At 45.6% G+C, this 20895-nt stretch overlaps 1 protein-coding gene across 2 annotated transcripts in view; it reads left to right on the top strand.

Annotated features, from left to right (window-relative positions):
- Nucleotides 1–20895, top strand: part of SERPING1 (serpin family G member 1) — a 194094-nt gene that overhangs the window by 64517 nt on the left and 108682 nt on the right. For both annotated transcript variants that reach the window (XM_040320796.1, XM_040320797.1), the window contains exon 3: nucleotides 13418–13558. In XM_040320796.1, coding sequence (XP_040176730.1) covers nucleotides 13418–13558 — 141 coding nt within the window. The remainder of the gene's footprint in view (nucleotides 1–13417; nucleotides 13559–20895) is intronic.

The following is a 20895-nucleotide window of genomic DNA, read 5'->3' as shown; positions in this document are numbered from 1 at the left end:
ATACATGTCCTCTGTCTACTGCTTAACCACTTAAGACCCGGACCATTATGCAGGTAAAGGACCTGGCCCCTTTTTGCGATTCGGCACTGCGTCGCTTTAACTGACACCTGAGCGGTCGTGCGACATGGCTCCCAAACAAAATTGGCGTCCTTTTTTTCCTATCAATAGAGCTTTCTTTTGGTGGTATTTGATCACCCATGGCTGGGCTCTTAAAGGGGGTGTACATGTACGCCCTTGTGCCCAGCCGTGCCATTTTGTCGATGTATATCGGTGTCCTCAAGTAGTTAAACACGCCAATCTCAAATGTGTCTATAAGATGCTCTGAGAATTTATTTGATGCTGCAGAAGAGCAGCAATAGGTCTATGTACCTTACAACAACCTCCTAGTAAAGGAGGACATCATTTTTGTAGTCAAGAACTGTATAATTTTGAATCTCTAACTAGACAGTATATAAGGAACTGGATTCATGGCACCTTGTTGTACATGGATACTGAATTTTATCAAAGCGTGACCCTTTTTAAAACAACTTGTAATATGTTCTTTACATACACAAATAACCCTTGCTTACCAAGGTGTCAGCAAACCCTCGTTTATACTCTACATGGTAGGCATGGAACAAAATATGCACACAGATTTCACAATGTGTAAAAGACCCCCCAAACCATATATTACCTGAAAGCACTTGACCTGTAGAATAAAAAGAAGGTGCTACTGAGTTTTAAGGCCCCATGATATTCGTGCAAATGTTTATCAAAACTATATTTTTGCTGAACATACACTAAAATCATTATTAGCAGATACAAACACAGCAACCTACAAAATATAAACATGTAACTATCTGTCAATTTTAAATAGCGCCTTTTGCAAAATGATGAAAATCGAACATATGCAAATAATTTAATAATCCAAATTTCTCTAAAAATCTAGAGGTTTTTATTTTTCACTTACAGTTTTTTTAGAGTTTGTAAAAGACCCCCCCCCCCCCCCCAAACCATATATTTTCTGAAAGTACATGACCAGTAGAAAAAAAAGGCGCTACCGATTTTTAAGACCCTGCAATATTTGTGCAAATGTTTATCAAAACTATATTTTCGCAAACAAATTGCACTAAAATCATTATTAGCAGCTACAAACACAGCAACTTTTATAAAATTCCTGCCAAATTCCTACAAAATGTAAAAGCTTACATATCTGACGCCACAGCGCCTAGCTAAATTCTGCTCATCTCGTAGCGATAGGTGCCCCAGGTTCCTGATTTCTGTTGGTACCTTTGATCACCTCCTCTGGCAGTGCCCTCGGATCCTGGTCTCAGATAGTCCAATTTTTGCACAGCCAAATGGGTTTGCCGGTATCCATGGACCCCAAACAATGTCTGTTGGGCCAATTCCCTGAAGAGGAAATTTATAAATTTACACGACACTTCTTACATGAAACGCTGTTTATAGCAAGAAAGATTATAGCCCGCAACTGGATTCAGGCGGCAGCCCCTACGTTGTCTGCCTGGATTGGCGAAATCAATAATACACTACCGTACAAAAAAGTGGTCTACATGAATAGAGGGTGTCCAGCCAAATATAATATAAAATATAAAATATGGGATAGATGGCTGAAATCCCCCACAACATGCACCTCCTAACTTTGTTCGCTATATTTTATGCTTATGCAATCTAACCCTTTGATTTTGTATTGTCAATATGCGTGTGCACAATATCCATGGTCTTCGCCGTTTATGGCAAATAACTGACGCCAGCAATAACGGTTGAACTCATGTTGTTTGTTTAATAATCTTGTAATTTTTTATGTAGTTTATTGAGCTGTAAGATTATATTCATTACTGTGTACAATTTCTCTGAACAACCATTTTTTTTGTACAAAAGTAACAACTCAATAAACTTTTGTTTCTAATAAAAACAAAAAAATGTATATATAAAAACTTAAAAATGAAAGCCTCCAGATTTTTAGAATTTTTTTGCGTACGTTCAATTTTCACCATTTCGCAAAAAGGCACAATTTTAAATTGACAAATATTTGTTTTTTATTAACTGGAGGCTTTCATTTTGCACATGACCAGTAAAATAAAAATAAGTATTGCTACTGTTAAGACTAGGCCCCACAATAGTTGTGCAAATGTTTATCAAATCGCTGTTTGCACAAAAAAAAAACTAAAATCCTTATTTGCACACAATACCACAACAAAAAGTTACAAAATCCTTTCCTAAACTCCTACTAAGGCGACTAGGCCCCACAATAGTTTCGAAAATGTTTATCAAATCGCTGTTTGCACAAAAAAAAACTAAAATCCTTTTTTGCACACAATACCACAACAAAAAGTTACAAAATCCCTTCTTAAATTCCTACTAAGGCCTCGCTCAATGGGGTGTGCTACAGCATACGCCCATGGAGGGCCATGTTTATCCACACGTGAATTCTTGTGCATCATGTCATCTAAGGCCCCGTACACACGACCAAACATGTATGCTGAAACTGGTCCGCGGACCAGTTTCTGCATACATGTTCGGTCGTGTGTAGGCGCGAGCGGGCCGAATTCCAGCAAACATTTGCCCGCCGGGCCTTTTCCCAGCAGACAAATATTCCTGGACGTGTTTTAAAACCGTCCGCTGGAATCCTGCCCGCTCGGACATGTACGGTCGTCAGTACAGACCTACCGTACATGTCCGAGCGCCCGCCGTCCCTCGCATGCGTCGAATGACTTCGACGCATGCGTGGAAGCCTTTAAATGGCAGGCCCGCCCACGTCGCCGCGTCATCGCCGTGGCGACGACGCGGACACGCCCCGCGTATTGTTTACGCGCGGACTTCTGTACGATGGTTAGTACAACCATCGTACAGAAGCCCTCTGGCAGGCATGTACGGTGAAAACGGTCCGACGGACCGGTTTCATCGTACATGTTTGCCCGTGTTTGCCCATGTTTGCCTAAGACGCAGCAGCTGCAAGGGCAGATCTGAAAACTATGCAGGTGTAGGTACATGTCCCGAAACGCAGACAGTGTGGGGTAGATCCACGTACATCGGCGCATATATAGACCGGCGTAGCGCATCTCCTTTACGTTACGCCGGCTCAACTTAGAGAGGCAAGTACCTTATCCTCAGAGTATTTGCACCCGACGATGCGCCGGCGTAACGTAAATTATGAGGCGTAAGCCGGCGTAATTGAAAGTAGGAAGGAAGTGGGTGTGTTCCATTGAAATGAGCCGTGACCCCATGCAAATGAAGGGCCGAACGGACGGCGCATGCGCAGTGACGCTGACTATGTTCAGCGCCTCTCTGTGCATGCTCACAACTCGGCCCGGCGTAATCAGTGAGATACGAACTAGGCCCGGCGTAATTAGTGAGATACGCCCAGGGCATAAATACTCCCAAACATGCGCCCGTCCAGTGCAAAAGTACATCCTCTTGTTTCCCCCCCTGAAGCAAGGTGCTTTTGTTCTGTTGTTTGTTGGTGTTTGTCGGTGTGTTTTTTGGAGCCATGTCTGCAGCTCCGAAGAAGAGGAAGCTGAATTTCTCCCCACAGGAGAAGGCCATCATTGTCAGGGCCATGGCCCTGAATGATTGGTATCTCCACGGGCCAGAGAGTGCCAACACCACGCAGGCCAGGAGATCCTGCAACAGATTGCAGATGATGTCAATGCATTGGGGAGTGAGACCAGGACCCCCAATGACATATTAAAGAAGATTAATGACCTATGGCGCGTCGTCTGAGGTAAGCTGGCTAAGATGACCACTCATGCCAGGGGCACTGGAGGGGGACCAGCAACAACCCTAACGCTCTCTGCTGAGGAGCGGGTGGTTGCCCAGTGCCTTCACAGGCATTAAGTGGAGGGAGTTCCAGGCTTTGACTCCATTGAGGAGGTCTTGAGGACAGGTAAGTGTGTTTTTTTCTATCTGGTGTGTAGCATGTGTGGGGGTGGAAGGGAACATGTGACAAGTGTGTGGATCCTCCAACCTGTGAATGTTTTGTGTCATCCACAGATGTGCAGGAGGGTGCTGGGCCATCTGGCCAGCCCACACCATCCCCTGGACAAGAGTCTGAGGCAGACCCCCAGGCAAGCCAGGAGTCCTCTGTGGAGGGGAGTGGCCACACCTCTCCTCATGAGGAGGAGGTGATGAGTGGGAATGAGGTGAGGCTCCATTTGGAGGAGTCTTCCCCTATGGCTGGCACCAGTCAGGCCTCCATCAGGGGTAGCCCCTCCCACTCCTCCCCCAACAGGGCTTCCCCCCAAAGGGGCTCCCCTTCTCCTAGGCCCCAAGCCACATCAGGACCCAGGAAGGTGAGCAGGAAGACAAGGGGGGTGGCAGACGTTCTGCCAGAAAACCTGCGGAGGGACCAGGCCCGCCAGACCCGCCATCTGGGTCAGGTTGTGAGGAGCATGGAGCACATGGCAGACAGCATGGCCTCCATAAAGGAGTCTGTGCAGGATCTGGCATGCAACTCCACAGCTGTGATCACCTGCATGTATGATTTGCAGGCCACCACAGCAGGCGTGGGTCAGGAGGTGCGCGCCCTGACAGAGGCTGTCAGAGCCAACACGGCAGCCATCCAGGCGGGGGTCAGGCTGCAGGAGGACACCAATGTGGTCCTCACCCGCATCGCCCTGGCGTTGGAGGGCAGGCCGCCAGGTGTGCATAGACCAGGGGATGCTCCTCCTCCTCCTGATTTCCCCCCCCATGAGTCTCCCCTGAGGAGCCGGGGCTGCCGCAGGCGTGGGGCACGGCAGCGCCGGTAGTTTTTTTGTGTTGTTTTTTTTTACTCAGGTTATGAGTGTTTTATGTTTCTTTTTTTTTTACTCAGGTTATGAGTTTTTACATTATTTTGTAGACCAAGCACAGTAGTGCAGGCTACAGTGTGAATGATGTTTGAATATGGGGGTGACATTCCTGCTGGAAAAGGGGTGTCACCCTTGGTTGTGGTGGAGAAGTGATCCCCAGGACCAGGGAGAAGTGATCCCCAGGTCCGTGTGAATGGTGTATGAATGTCCAGCAACATAATTGGAGCCTTGTCGTGGCGTTGCTGCTCACAAGTCCTGAATGGTGGACTTGGGCTAATCCAATTTGATGAGGATGTGGGGTGTGTGTGCTAGGGACCACAGTGGTGTGCATGCGTGCATTCTCCTTGTGCCATGATTAATGTGTGTGTTTAACGTACAAAGATGCCTACTGCGAGGCATCTCCTGACTGCTGTTCCCTCAGAAGATGGGGTATCCTTGGTTATGGGGGGATTGTCTGGTTCGGGGGTCAGGTCATCACGTATGTCAATCTCCAGGCCCTTTCTCACGGCGAAGTTGTGCAGCATGCAACATGCACCGATGATCTGGCACACGAAGTTTGGGGAATACAACAGGGTACCCCCAGACTTATCCAGGCATCGGAAACGGGACTTCAGGAGGCCAAATGTGCGCTCCACCACTCCACGGGTATGTGCGTGTGCATCATTGTATCTTTGCTCTCCTGGGGTTTGGGGATCCCGGTATGGAGTCATGAGATGGGGTCCAAGTGCATATGCAGAGTCACCTGGAAGGGAAAAGACAGGAGGATGTTAGTCGTGTATGTGCCCCTCGTGATGTCTGCATCAGGGGGTGGGACAGTCATGCCTGACACCCATGTCACTCACCAACCAGCCAGCTGTCCCCATACACGTTCTGTTCAAATTCTGTTGGGATGGGACTTTGACGGTCAAGCTGTCATGGCTTGACCCTGGGTGTTTGGGCATCGGCTATCACCTGTACGTTGATGGAATGCCAGTGCTTCCGATTGCGGTATATGTGCTCTGTGTCACGGGGGGGGCCGTAGTGCCACATGTGTGCAATCAATGGCCCCCACGGTGCGTGGGAATCCTGCAATTCTGACGAAATCACGCATTGCCTTCACCCGCAGATGCTCCTGGGTGGGTCTGATGATTTGGTTGGCCATGCGTCTCAGGATTGCGGGGACAACCTGGTGCACACATCTGCTAATGGAGGATTGTGCCATCCCAGCCACAACTCCACTTGTACGCTGGAACGAGCCACTGGCAAGGAAATGGAGTGTTGCCAGTACCTTGACCAGCGGCTCCACTACATGTGAGCGGCGTGTCTGGCTGGTGATGTCATCTTTCAGGTTTGTAGTTAATTCCAGGATGGCAGTAGGGCTGAATCTGAAGATGCGATACACCTCCGAATCCCCCATGCCAAAGACGTTTATGCGCGGTCGGTATATCCTCTCCCGTGCCCTCCTCCTCCGTGGCCTTCTCCTTCTACGCGCATCTAAAGCCAGTAATATAGCTATGACCATGGATGCCCCTGGCATGTTGGCATACAGATTGTTGTCCTGCAAGTGTGGCTGCTCAGCTTGTCCGTAACGGTGCTGCTGAAGCTGACCTGCACACGTCTGGTGCAAAGTTAAAGCTGCTTTTATGAGGGGTAACTTTAGACCGAGCGTACAGCTTACGCACACCGCGTGTAGCCTGCGCCGGACAAACGTACTTTCGTGGATCGCCGTATCTCCCTCATTTGCATATTTGCATAGCAAAACAATGGTGCGTCCAGCGTATTTTTGCGCCCACGATGCACCGGTGTCGAAAAATTACGAAGGTCGGAAAAACCTATTTTTCAGGCGTATCTCGTTTTGTGGATACGGCGCATAGTTACACTGGCGCATAGTTACACTTACGCCGCACATCTCGAGATACGCCAGCGTAAGTGCTTTGTGGATCTGCCCCTGTGAGTTCAGGGACATACACCCACATGTATGTCAAGTTGGGAGCAGTGGCTGTCTTAATGATATGAATGGGACTGCCTGTCTAGGAATGCATGGAACACCTTTGCATTCCCGTGAAGTCGCTGTGTCCCAGTTGACATCAATGGGACTGTCTGCATAGGGGTGCACAGAACACCTGTACAGGTAAACATGGCCTTACTGTAGTATGCTCTGTGTGAACAAGGTCACACACACGAGCGGTTTTCCCATCAGAAAAAGTCCGATAAGAGCTTTTGGCCGGGAATCCCGACCGTGTGCATGCTCCATCAGACTTTTTACAACAGAAAAACTGCCTGAAAAAAAAAAGAGAGCAGGATCTCTTTCTTCTCCTTAGGAAAAAATCCTAGCGGGAAAACCATTCGTCTGTATGCAATTTCAACGCGCAAAAAACACACATGCTCGGAAACAAATCGACGCATGCTCAGAAGCATAGAACTTAATTTTCTCGGCTCTTTGTAGTCTTTTATGTCACCGCATTCTTGGCAGTCAAAAGTTCACCGAACTTTTGTGTGACCGTGTGTATGCAAGGCAAGCTTGAGAGGAATTCCGTCGAGAAAACTATAGTTTTTTTTCCGACGGGAAAACCGCTCGTGTGTACGGGGCATAAGGCCTTGTTAGACTTTAGATTGTGGCGGGAAAAATGCACACTTAAGCTGTGTTTTTGCTGCCTGACAAACACCCCTTAAGCTACAATAGGCAGTGGGCAGGGTGCTGATAAATGTGATGCTTCGCGCCCTTGGTAAAGTTGACCCAACTTGTAGCGATGCTGTCTGCTGAACACTACACATTCATGTCAACAGGTAAACGCCGCAACCGCCCGCAACATGCAGTGCATGCAATTGTGCCGCATTTGTTAGTAAAATAGGGTTAAAATAGGCAGTGAGGAGGCATTGCATCGTTTCCTCACAGCCTGTCAGTAGCCACTGGAGTGCGATCCAAACATGGATCGGTCTTCAAAGACAAGGGAGATTTAGATGTGTGTCTAAATCTACCCTTACTAGGTTTTTTTATTGCTATTTTTTTTACAACTTACATTTTTTTCTACATGTACATTTTTTTTTGGGGGGGGGGGGGCTTTGGAGATACATTAGTTGTCCAAACAGACCCTTAATTTGTCTATTTTGGAACTAGAAAATGACAAACAATTGACTGAAGATGGTCCCTTTCTCTGCAGCCTGAGCTGCACTGTAGATGTATGTATAGGAGTCTGTATAGACTGCATGGGGTATTCAGCATAATGTGCCGATAAATGTTCTCAAAGAGATTGAGATTGCCAGTTATACAAAAAAAAATCAACTTCACACTCTCAATTGCAAACAAGAATTTTAATAAATAAAACACTGTAAACAACTTGAATAATATAAATAAATGAGCATTGAGATCAGTGGTAAGTGGTAAAGTACAGTAAATGGTAACTTCCCTTGTTCCAAAAGATATGTGCTGCGAGGTAAGTACAGTATGGTTGAAATTATATGCCAGCTGAGTGCTTCTGCAAAATATACAGTTGGAAATTAGGTGTGAGGTGATAGCAGTCATCCTAATAAAGTTCTCTCACATCAGGCCCAATTTCTGCACCTTCACACCTCAGATCGCTCTCAATTTTTGCACCTTAACATCCCCAATTTCTGCACCTTCACATTTGAGGTCACCCTCAATTCCTGGACCTTCACACCTCAGATTATTATTATACAGGATTTGTATAGAGCCAACAGTTTATGCAGAGCTTTACAATAATAAAACTTGTGCACCCCCTAATTGAAATATGACCCACCCCTTCTTGTCAAGGTCACACCCCTTTCTGTTTAAGGCCCACCCTGAAATTTTCAAGTGGGGACACTAGTTCTAAGGGCCTGGGGGGGGCAGTGGATTCCCCTAATTTGCATAGATTTACTCTCACTTCCTGTTTGGCTATGGGGCAGGAAGTGAAGGAAAATCTCTGCAATGAAACAGGGATGGTAAACAATAAACTGACAGGGGCTATAACCCTCCCTTACTCAATCCAAAATGAAAAAAAAAAAGTGTTGCCTATAGTTCTACTTTAAGCACAAATTTCTGATAAATTTATGGAGAGAACTAAGAAGATATAAATATGCCAATGGTGCAGCAGAAAACATATAGCACAGTGAGGAAGGTTTGTGGTCCAGGATGATAGGACAGTCAAAATTAGAAGCAGCAACCCCCCTCCCCCCCCCCCCACAGTTGCGGAACGCTGGTCGTCCGCATATCGGACTAATTTGCCTCTCAGCCCAGCCTGCCCCATAAGACTGGCACAACACTAATAGTGTAGCGCAAGCCGACAGGGACTCTTTCCGTGCTGCCCCCCTGCAAAGTGCTGCCCTAGGCCTGGGCCTTGTTGGCCTAGGCCAGGATACAGGCATGGCTGTGAGGACTAACTGCAACGAGAGAGCAGAGCTGCCAGGACAGATCTGTGTGAGAACCAGGTAGAGGAGTGACAGCAGTGTGAATTGTGGAAAGCTCAGTTATAGTGGAGCACTGTGAGTCAGTGAAAAACTGGGGCACTGTGAGTAATGTCTGGTGCACGGGGAGTTATTTTTTCATTCAACCCAGCGGGCTGAATGAAAAATACTGACAGATCACTGTACCAACACAAGCAATGTTAGTACAGCAATCTCCCCCGCTGAGCTATTTTTTTTTTGACAGGGGGACTGCCCCCCCACCAGAACACAGTGGTCAGTGCTCACAGCTGTTGGCTGCAAGCGCTGATCGGGTGCTGGTTTTTCAGCTTGATCATTACACCGGCTTCTGTCGGAGAGGCTGCTGTCCACACAGGCCCAATATTGGGCGGTTTCTGTTAAACTGCCCAATACCAGCCAATATTCAACCCATGTATACCAGGCTTAAATGGCTTGTATACCTAAAAGGTTTAGGAGATATTTGCAGAAAATACCGTCACCAATGTCGAGCGCAGGCCCACTGAGCGTGACGCTTCTAACGGCGTTCATGCCGTTAGTGGCGGCACCCGTGTGCATGTACGGGCGTGACGTCATTGCTGCTCAGGCCAGTCACAGTGCCAGAGCAGCTATACCCAGAACTCACTTCCGGGTATCATGGCGGTGACGGAGGAGGTCACCCAGGACCGCTCAGGTAAGTACTACATAATGAGCTAGTATGCTATGCATACTAGCTCATTATGCCTTTGCCTTGCAGGGTGTTTTTTTATTTTATTTTTTAGAAAGGGTTTACTTCCTCTTTAAGAAGACATGTGTTCACTCAGTGGAGTTGGATGAGAAGCAGTTTAACCTTAGGCTGTGTATAGCTTTATGGTTAGAGTGGTAGCGATGGGCATCTTAGCAAACACAATGTACAGGGATATAATCACACAGACTATGGAAGAGACAGGGAGAGAAGAGGAGATAGCTGGATGACTGAGGTATGTAAACTGACCAGCAGCAATGATAAACATATACAATATAGAGAGAGACAATTAAAATGGACAGGAGCATTTTTTTTTTTTAGATTTACAACCACTTTAAATACTGTACATACACACAGCAACACATGTTGAACTGGATGGACTGGTTTCTTTATTCAATTCTACCAACTATGTAACTTGCATGCAACAGGCGTGCTGTATTATAATATATTAAAAGCACATAATAGATTTTCAGTAAACAAAGGAGCTACAATAAAATAATTTACTGGGACTTTTGTTGAGTGAAGCCTGGATTGGCAGGTACAGGCAAAAAAGGTAGCTGGAACAGAATGAGAAAAAAATAATCAAATGGGGAAATTTCAAGTAACCTAAATAATATACAAGTACTGACCTACCTTGAAACATCTGTTTAATTTTGTATATGGGAGAGAAAAATGGGGTTAAAATGACAAAAGGTATTAAAGCGACTAAAATTTTTGATATCACAAACTAACATATACAGCATAAAACATCTAATAGTGAACAGTCCTCCTTATTGGAAAAAGTGATGTGAAGAGTAGGGTGATAAGTAGACAGCAGTGCCAAAATCTTGGAATTAGTAGTCCATGTGTAGACTTTCAGACACAATATTGTCCCTTTCAATCCCCTGTGTAATAAACACCATATGAGACCACCCATAGGTGTGCGCAGTCTATTGCATTAGGGTGTGCACCCCAAAAGCTCAAACACACACATATAGTGTGTGTGTATTGTAAGGGGTTAGCTCGGTAGCAGGGTGTGTGACCCCCTGGATGGGTTCACTACACACTGAGGGCCAGATTCACAAAGAGATACGACGGTGTATCTACAGATACACCATCGTATCTCTGACTTACACTGGTCCTATCTATGCGCCTGATTCATAGAATCAGATACGCATAGATAGGACTAAGATCTGACAGTGTTACACTGTGTTACACTGTCGGATCTTTTTTTCAATTTAAAAATGTCGCCGGGGGCGTTCCCGCTGATTTACATGAATAATATGTAAATCAGCGAGATACGCAAATTCACGAACGTACGCGGACCCGACGCAGTCTTCTTACGATGTTTCCGTAGCGGCGTACCCGTCGTATACTTACCCCTTCTTTTATCAGGCGCAGCCAATGTTAAGTATAGCCGGCGTTCTCGCGTCGAATTTGAATTTTTTAACGTTGTTTGCGTAAGTCGTTCTCGAATACGGACGGACGTCGTTTACGTAAGCGTCGAAACCACTGACGTCCTAGCGACGTCAGTGGGAGCAATGCACGCCAGGAAATTTCGCGGACGGCGCATGTGCATTTAAATCGGCGCGGGAACGCGCCTGATTTAAATAGTACACTCCCCTAGCCGCGGAATTTGAATTCCGCCAGGGGATTTAGGATCCGCCGTCGCAAGTTTGGAGGTAAGTGGTTTGTGAATTAGCCACTTGCCTCCTAAACTTGCGGGAGCGGATCTTAATTCACGTAGATCGAGCGGATCTATAGATCCGCTGAGCTACGTGAATCTGGCCCTGAATTTATACAGACAGGCAGTCGAAGACGGTTGAAAACAAAGATTTTGGTTTATTCTTCCATCTTGCTGGAAACAAGTGCAAGCATCCAAACAGCATAAACAAAATCAAACATAAAATAAACCCTGGCCACTTGGGGCGTCTACCTTCACCACACAGGAACCTATCTATGGAGTCTGGCACAGCCTAGTGCTGGGCAGACACTGCTGGTCATACAGCAGAAAAACAATAGTCTTTTGATTTTTATAACACAGAAAAATCAATCACCACCTCACCTCCTCAGAAGACTTTCAGCTACTGCTCTCCTTAGTCACAAAGCCTCAGGATGCAGCAAATCAGTGGTAATCCTCTGGATTACTTATAGAGGCCTTAATTGCCTCATTCTGAACAGCTGAAGTTTTCCAACGCCTTAAACCCTTTCTGGCTACTTCTGCAGCTGACGCCTAATAACAATTGGTGTATTGTCTAAACAAGGCAGAAATGTATCTCCCGTCTGTGACAACACCCACAGATTTACCTGACTTCCTGTTATAGAAGCAGGGCAAAGGACAGTGTAAATATAGGAGCAGTGGACAGTTTCAGTAGTTTTTTTATTTATTTATTTTATATATATATATATATATATATATATATATATATATATATATATATATATATATATATATATATATATATATATATATATACTATTACTTAACATTTAATTTTTATATTTTGTTACCATATTGTTTACAATCATTTTTTTTATTATATATTTTTACTGTTTTTTAGGAGCCCAATTGGGGTGCTTTGGTGAAATATCAGGGGTCTAAGCAGACCCCTGATGTCTCACTTTTGAGTCAGAAAAAGGGACTGGGGACAAAGATTCCTCCGTCCCTTTCTCTACTGCCAAGCAACAGGGGGAATCTGCGCAAAACAGGGTGATTAGGGTGTGCCCAGGCACACCCTGTGCGCACGCCTATGAGAACACCACCGATGATAAGAAATGCCTGCTTACCAGATGTACTGGACTTTTAGAAAGGTCAGTAACGCTTGTGGCTGATTCCCCCTTCAGGGCCTTTGGATTGCAATCCGACCAAAGATCAGCAGTTCTGCAGGCGATCTCTCTCTCTCCCGATGTTAGGAAAATCCCACCAATAATAGAAGAGACTCTGCATTGTGTAAATCCAATGATTTATTGGTTAAAAGCACCTCTCACACACAGAGGAATGGTAAAACACCAGTCAGTAAAAACATACAACGAACACTCGCAAGTCGCGATGACGTCAGCATGTCGTCTGTCCTACACGTTTCGTCAGAGATTGTTGTCCTGGGGCACGGGTGACGTACTGCGTCATCGTCTCTTGTACATAAATCAAAAACCAAGCCTCGTTCCGATACCCGAGGACTCGGTCAAACATCAAGCCTCATTTTAAAATCAAAAGGGTCAGTTAGACGTCAAGCCTAATTTTGAGGTTAAAGCTGGACACCAATGGTATTACCTACGATATGGCGATTCCTCACCATATGGTGTCCATTACACAGGGGATTGATTGGAATTATATTGTGTCTGAAAGTCTACACATGGACTTATAATTCCAATATTTTGGCACTGCTGTCTACTTATCACCCTGCTCTTCACATCACTTTTCCCAATAAGAAGGACTGTTCACTATTAAATGTTTTAAGCTGTTTAATTTTGTCTGCCATTGTATTGTTCAATTAATAATTTATGGCTTATTTTACATGACTGCATGCAGGAGCTAATGGAAAAACAAAGGATGACATACTGAAGGCATTATACAAGGGAGTAAAAGATGTCCATTGTATACATGAGGCAATGCAGAATTTGACCACTCATGGTCCATTTCTAAGTGCATCAGAAATGTTCTACAATAAAGGTGAGAGCTAAAAAAAAAAAGGTAAAATGTAAGATGCATTGTAAAATGTAATGTGTGGTAAAAGGGTTCCATGTCTAGGGTTACCTTACAAAAGGAGGGTAAAGTAAAAGCCCTTACTAGAAATACTATGCCGCTCGGAGCTGACATACCGCTGGGGGGTTCCCCCTTCAGCTGACCATCCGCAAAGGAAGTTCATCTTTCCTTTTGTGACGCCATGCTGATCACCCCGACCTGTTCACATTCTTGGAAATTGAGTCGATTCCACTACAGGACTGGCTGCACCCGCTGCCTGGCAGAGATCCCGGCTCAGCTACCCGGGTACCCAGTTCGGGTTTGCCATGCCGCATTTCTAGAAGATGGAGGGGGGATCAGACCCCGGCTCAGGTGAATGACCCTGAAATGTGAATCCTACGTTGGATAGCTGTGAGTGTACCAAATGTTGAGCTGGGGAAAGCTTGGTCCGGCAATGTAATTTGATCCAGTTAGGTGAAAATACGGGGACCCTCCTAGGTTCTAAAGAGATGCTCGTTGACCATATCTCTAGAGACTCTTTGTCCGTCCCCCTCACAAACCCCCTTCATCCACCGATCTGCTACTGTGGTGACCCTTGGGGCCTTAACCAGCGTCATCTCCTGGGCTCCACACTGTAAACGTGCCTTCCTGAGTGCCTTGAGAGGTCTGGTGCATTATGTGTAACAGCAAAGACTCATCTGCTATTTACTAAACTACTCACTAGCCCCCCTTTTGGATCTCTGCAGTGTCTGCGCTCTGGGAGGATTTGCTCAGGTTGGGGTGCGTTTTTTTTACATGTATTTATGGCGGGTGGGTGGGGGTTGGGAGGAGACTACACCATAGTCTTTGGGGCCAGATCTTGCTACAGATATATAGCTAGCTGTGTTCATATAGCCTGCACTAAAACTGTTTAATCCTCTTGGTTAATGTTGAAAATGTTCTATCGTGGGAGCCGATGAGAGCTGAGAAGAACTGCAATGTCCACACTTTAGATGTCTTTTTCTGTGCTTTATTACCCAACGGGGTAAAATAGTAGAAGTAATAGTAGCTGAAGAGGTAGAAGTGATAATAAGAAGTAGGTTCAGGTGTATAACTTCGTTCGGAAACAATCCTGCTTCCAGAAATAACCTTTCATCGCCACTCTAGCCGGAGTGGGTGTTGTGCACCTGGATAGACCTCTCTCACCAGCCTAGCAGCCAGAGTGTCACACGGAACTTTAGCAAAGTCTCTGCCACAGACCTTCCCAAAGATGGAGATGTATTCGGTCCAGAATTCTTCTCAACACAGAATTAAGCACCCGGATCTCTCTTGAATAAACTTTGGTAATTCAAAACTGACAGGTGATCATCATTCAGCCCTTCAGTAATGGTGCGTGATTCCATGAAGTTCAATGTCTCTCCTGAGATACCAGCCTCGTGCTCTGTACTCCCCCAGACAGGTTCTTCATCGGGCGGCTTCCTCCCTCAGGACAGACAGCACAGGACCACTCTGCAACTGTAGACCCAGTCTAACTACCAGGCCTACAGGGTAGATTAGAACCCTGGACCAACGTGGTTCCGGAGCCAGGAAACTTTAACACGCACCCCCGGCCATGAGGGCCACATACGGGGGGGTGGGATGACAGCCAGGGACAGCCTCACAACGATGTCGACCCAGAACTAATGACGTCTGTCCCTTAAGTACGCTCCCCCAGCATGCACAGCGAGGCGACCAACCCCCACTGATTGACTGCTGAGGAAAAACACCCAATGCACCTTCACTTGACTGCTGCCACCCTTGGCCTGGGGTGGTACAGGCACCCGAGGCAACAATAGTGGTCACTCACAGCACAGCCATGGCTGGAACAGAGGCCCAAATTTGGCAAAAATAACACTGTCAGAGGCAACTAAATCTCTGACCACCCTCTAAATTTAAAGCAGCACCATCTATAAAAGTAGCAGGGCGCTACACACTCCCCCCACTGAAATAGACACTTTCCCCAGTGTCAAAACCATGGTGTCTCACTCCTGAGCGCCCACCTGAATCCACTTTAACAGTACAGTGAGAGTAAAGAGCAAGAAATAGAATAAAACATACAAATGTAATCAAATCACAATATTTGTAAAATGTACATTAATATTCCTAGCTATCTTGTCTGCCCCATTCTCCGACAGTCTTGATAGAAGATCAACGGGACTGAAAAACAAACACAAAGAGAAGCACACACAAATTTAAAATTATCTACATTTCCCTAATGAAGAATGAAGCTGCACCTTCTGCCAGTAAAGGCAAAGCTTCCTTCCTCATTCAGGAGCATTCAAAAACCTAAGAGCTATAGGTAAATTATGAAAAGTGAGAGAGACAAAAAAACAAAGTCTCTCTTTAAAAGTTGCGAGACACTGCCCTTTAGCGGCAATGTCTCTGATCTCAATGCGAACCACAGTCTCCTAGTGAAGATAGACACACATTTTAATGAAGACACGTTACTCTTTTATTTTCTTGACCTCAAAGTCCTCAAGGGCCCTAATCTAAACTGACTAGGTACTTATATCCCCCCAGAGTCAAACACATCTCAGCAATGTGGGAAAAAATATAGTTCCTGAGTGGACTTCTTCAAAAGAGGGGGGGGACACAAACCCCCATAGACAAGGTTTTGCCAGCTCTCCTCACAAGTAGAACCTGGGATCAGGCAAAGTAAGGGATTTCCCCTGGTCATCAAGAGTGGTGATCGAGTAGATCCGGTCATCCTTTCCAGGCCTTTTAATGATCACCCGATCACTGTAGATATGCCGGTCATAGCTCCATGACTCTCGGCAACCTTCAAAACTGTGATTAAGAATAAATGACAATTTGAAATCCCTGGATGGCTTTGGCACTTTAAGGTAGTCTCAAATGGCTTCCTGATACAATCCCTCTCGATTAATCTCAATCTCTTTCATGAGAGCCTCGTGCTCGGTACTCCCTCGGACAGGTTCTTCATCGGGCGGCTTCCTCCCTCAGGACGGACAGCACAGGACCACTCTGCAACTGTAGACCCAGTCTGAATACCAGGCTCACACGGTAGATTAGAACCCCGGACCAACGTGGTCCCAGAGCCAGGAACACTTTAACACGCACCCCCGGTCATGAGGGCCACACACGGGGGGGGGGACAGCCAGGCACGGCCTCACAACGACGTCGACCCAGTACTAATGACGTCTGTCCCTTAAGTACTCTCCCCCAGCATGCACAGCGAAGGTCGACCAACCCCCACTGATTGACTGCTGAGGAAAAACACCCAATGCACCTTGACTTGACTGCTGCCACCCTTGGCCTGGGGGGGTACAGGCACCCCAGGCAACAATAGTGGTCACTCACAACACAGCCATGGCTGCAACAGAGGTCCAAATTTGGAAAAAATAACACAGTCAGAGGCAACTAAATCTCTGACCACCCTCCTAAATTTAAGGCAGCACTAGCTATAAAAGTAGCAATGCGCTACACACATATATATATATATATATATATATATATATATATATACAGTCTGATATATATATACAGTCAGGCTCACAGTATGCTCTGCACCAGCTACTCTTATACTACTATAGAAAGAGGTACTTGCAGTTGGAACATTCGGTCCAGAGGCAATTCCCAGTTCATATTACTCTGGAGTCGGATCCTATCAAGCAGCTGCTCACCTTGTGTGTGTTGAGGCATGCTGGGTCTGAGTCTGTGAGCGGATTTTCCCTCCATCAGAGGGAGAGATCCTTTCTAAGGGACATAGCGGACGGAAGCAAGGCAGCAGCTAGGAACCAATAGGAGCCGAGTGGTGCACACGATTGTGATCTACGGAGACCCCGCAGAGGGCTATTTCTGCAGGCCCATATGACCTTGCTATTAGGGAAGGTCCAACTCGTCCGGTAAGGGTGTCGTTACTTACTCTTGTTCCCATTGTATTCTCTCAGGAGCAGCTTTCTTTTATCATCCTGGTGGTGGCGGATATATCTACTTCAATGCTATTTTCACGCCTGATTGTTTCACTTTAACCGATTTGTGGACTTTCATTTATATCATTGGGACTTTCCAATTACACAATATTTACACTTTATATATATATTTATTTAATTATTTAGTACATCAATTAATTGATTGTGTATTTATAATCATTTATTTTAACTAGACTGTTTATTTTAGTGCGATTTTCTTCCCTTTTTTTATATATACTATACAGTATATGCATTCATTGTAGCCTATATATACAGTGCATTCGGTAGTGTATACTTTCTAATACACTTCAGGCGGTGTAAACTGTATCTAATACAGTGTAGTGTAGTGTTGCAAAGCAAAAAATATATCATGTCTGGAAGGCCACCGAGGAGTAGTGGATGCTCACAGGCCACTAAAAGAGGGCAAGTAGCCTCTGTGTCTACAGTCAACAGTGGTGGTCGTGGGGCACGCTAGTTCTTTTTTGCTGCTGTTGCTGCTGCTGGCCATGTTATTGAGCCACAACATGCAGAAGGTGGAGTGGATAACAATGAAATGTAATTTCATTGTGAATTTGTTTCTACAATGACAATGAATCTATCTATCTATCTATCTATCTATCTATCTATCTATCTATCTATCTATCTATCTATCTAAAGCCGTCCTCATCCTCCTCATCCTCTGTCACCCAGGCTCCAAGTAGTTTGCCTTCCAATGCAGCTTCCAAAGTGGCCTATTCCACCGGCTCCTTGTCTACAGTCACTCCTTCCGTAGCCCCACCATCATGCACGGAGGTGTCCCCAGAATTATTCTACCACAGTGTCAGTTATATGTGCAGCGATTTGAAGGCTCTGATGTTGGTTCACAGGTTGAGGAAGGGAGTAAAGTGAGCCTAGAGAGAGGGGGTTCCAGAAACTGGCACTCATGTTCCCCCAGCTGCAGCATATTGCAGCATATTGCCAAGTTTGCTCAAGTGATGGGGATGATGAGGTCACAGACTGTACTTGGGTGCCTGAGAGAAGAGAGGAGGAAAGTGAGGATGAGGAGGAGGCACAACTCCAGCGAGGTAGGATGTCCACTAGGGGGCAGCTTAAGGGCAGCCACACTATTGCATTACACCGCAGAGCTCTGCAGGTGGAGGGCGCTGATGATTCCCCGCTGAAAGTTCCTTGGTGTGGGCCTTTTTTTGACACGTGTGCAGCAGATCGCACCGTTGCTGTTTGCAAGCTATGTCTGAAGCAGATCAAGCGTGGCCAGAACAGCAGCCGCTTGGGCACCACATGCTTGACCAGACATATGACGACCTGACATGCAGTTTGTTCAGTAACTGAGCACAGGCAAATTAGGCGGCTGCGAGGCCCCTGTGAGTGCAAAACCTTAGGCGGTCATCTAATTTGCCTAATTAGAGAGCCGCCTCTGATTGTGTCAGCATGGATGTAGAGGATAACACTCAGTAGCAGCCTTCAAGGGATAGTTTTCAGTCCCCACAAACCCAAGGAGCTGTACATGGCTGGGAGGAGGTAGTTCCTGATAATGTAATCCTTAGTGACCCAGAGGACTCAAATGCCTCTGCAAACTTACGCTGCATGGCCTCCCTGATTCTGTAAATCCTGCAAAAGGACCCTAGGATTTGTGGTATCAAGGAGAGGGATCATTACTGGCTGGCAACCCTTCTTGGTCCATGTTACAAGGGTAACGTTCCCGAAATCATCCTGCCTTCGCAGAGGGAGCAGAGGAGGCCTTGAAGAAAGGTTTGTGTAATGCATTTCCAGACCCTGGGAGGTTACAATTTGCTGGTACTGGAAAGCGTGTTGCTGGGCTTTGTTCAGTCAGAGGAAGAGCGGTGGAGAAGGTTTCCGGCTGACCGATGCCTTTAAACTATTTTTTTAATAGACCTGTTCTGCATCCAGCGTGCTTTCTGAACGTACATTCAGTGCTGCTGGAAGGTTTGTAATGGATCACAGAGTGCGCCTGTCCACAGACTTGTTTTTGGCATTATAATCACTTTCTTTTGCACCAAATATCTATATAAATCCTTTCATTGAAATACACCACACAAACCCCCCCCCCCCCACCCAGAGAAAACACACCGGGTCCTTGATCATGTCCTCTTCAGAAGAGAAAAAAAAAGGGCCCACCCACACCAATTTGTCTACCCATAACCAAAACTCTAATTTGTGCAATAAATTATTTAAAATATAATTAAGAAGGGGGCTTTGCAGTACCCTATTATGTGTGTCAAGCAACCAACAGTACAAAAAAAGGGTGTATAATTTCAAATTACTATTATATTTAGTGTTTTAATTCAATATAACCTCCCCCTATTTCATTTTTATACCTCTCCACCTTTCATTACAATCTACCCTTCTTTATGTGATTCCATTACGTGTTACCCATCCCGTGCCTAATTTACTATTATAAATTATCATCTTCCTTTAATACCATCAATCATCTCTCCATCTGTGCTTTCCAGGAGAGGAAAAAGAAAAGAAAAAAAACCCCACCTCCTCACAATTTCCCCTCATCAGATGCATCCCACAGACTATCCGATCCATAATGCAACATTACCCCCAAAAAGGTTTAATCCACACCTATTTCTGAGGAGCAATACAGCCATCCTGCCCATGTAACATTAAATTTATTCTGTTGAGCTTTAACCATATGTATCCGTCTCTATGCTTCCATTATTTTTTCTACTGCCGCGTACACACAATAATGAAAGAACCACTATAAAAAACAAAAAAGTTCAATATGGTCAAACAGCGCTGAAAAATTGGTTATAGCTGTCCAATTTCAATAAAATAAGAGCATTCATCTGAAAACGGATTTAGAAGATCAAGGTAGTGGAGATAGTTGATAGAATATCCTACACCTCTTCCCAGGATAAGACACCACTTGTGGGGCACACTCCCCTTCGGGGTACTCACTCACCAGAAGGCAAAATATAATATACACTGAAAGGTATCTTTTCTCTCTGGATCCTCCGTTTCTCAAGTAGGTATCAGGTAAAGGAAAGGCTCCACATAGAAACACAAAGGGTACCAAACAATAGTGTAATCCCGTTTTTATTCCACAAAAAGAAGCATTCCCTTTAAAACACCAGATCCCCGCTCTAAATGCACGTACCGCAAAATAGATGATAACAAACGTTTATCCTCGGTAAGTGAAGGTGTCCTCTGACCGGCATCCGATTCCCCTGGTAAACTTTACAATCAAACTTGCTGAGAAAGTTGCAGGAAACCGTCGCATAGGGAGAGTACACTTTGGAACGCACGCTTGGAGCGCACGCGTCACTTCCGGGTCGCCGTTTAGAATCCCACCCTGACCAGTTTCGCTGTCCAATCAGCTTCTACAGAGGGCGTGGACTGACGGCGATAATA

Source organism: Rana temporaria, chromosome 8 (assembly GCF_905171775.1).
Source record: "Rana temporaria chromosome 8, aRanTem1.1, whole genome shotgun sequence".
In the NCBI taxonomy this organism is placed as follows: Eukaryota; Metazoa; Chordata; class Amphibia; order Anura; family Ranidae; genus Rana; species Rana temporaria.
Note: the sequence above shows the minus strand (reverse complement) of the source record. Positions and strands in the feature narration are given on the sequence as shown.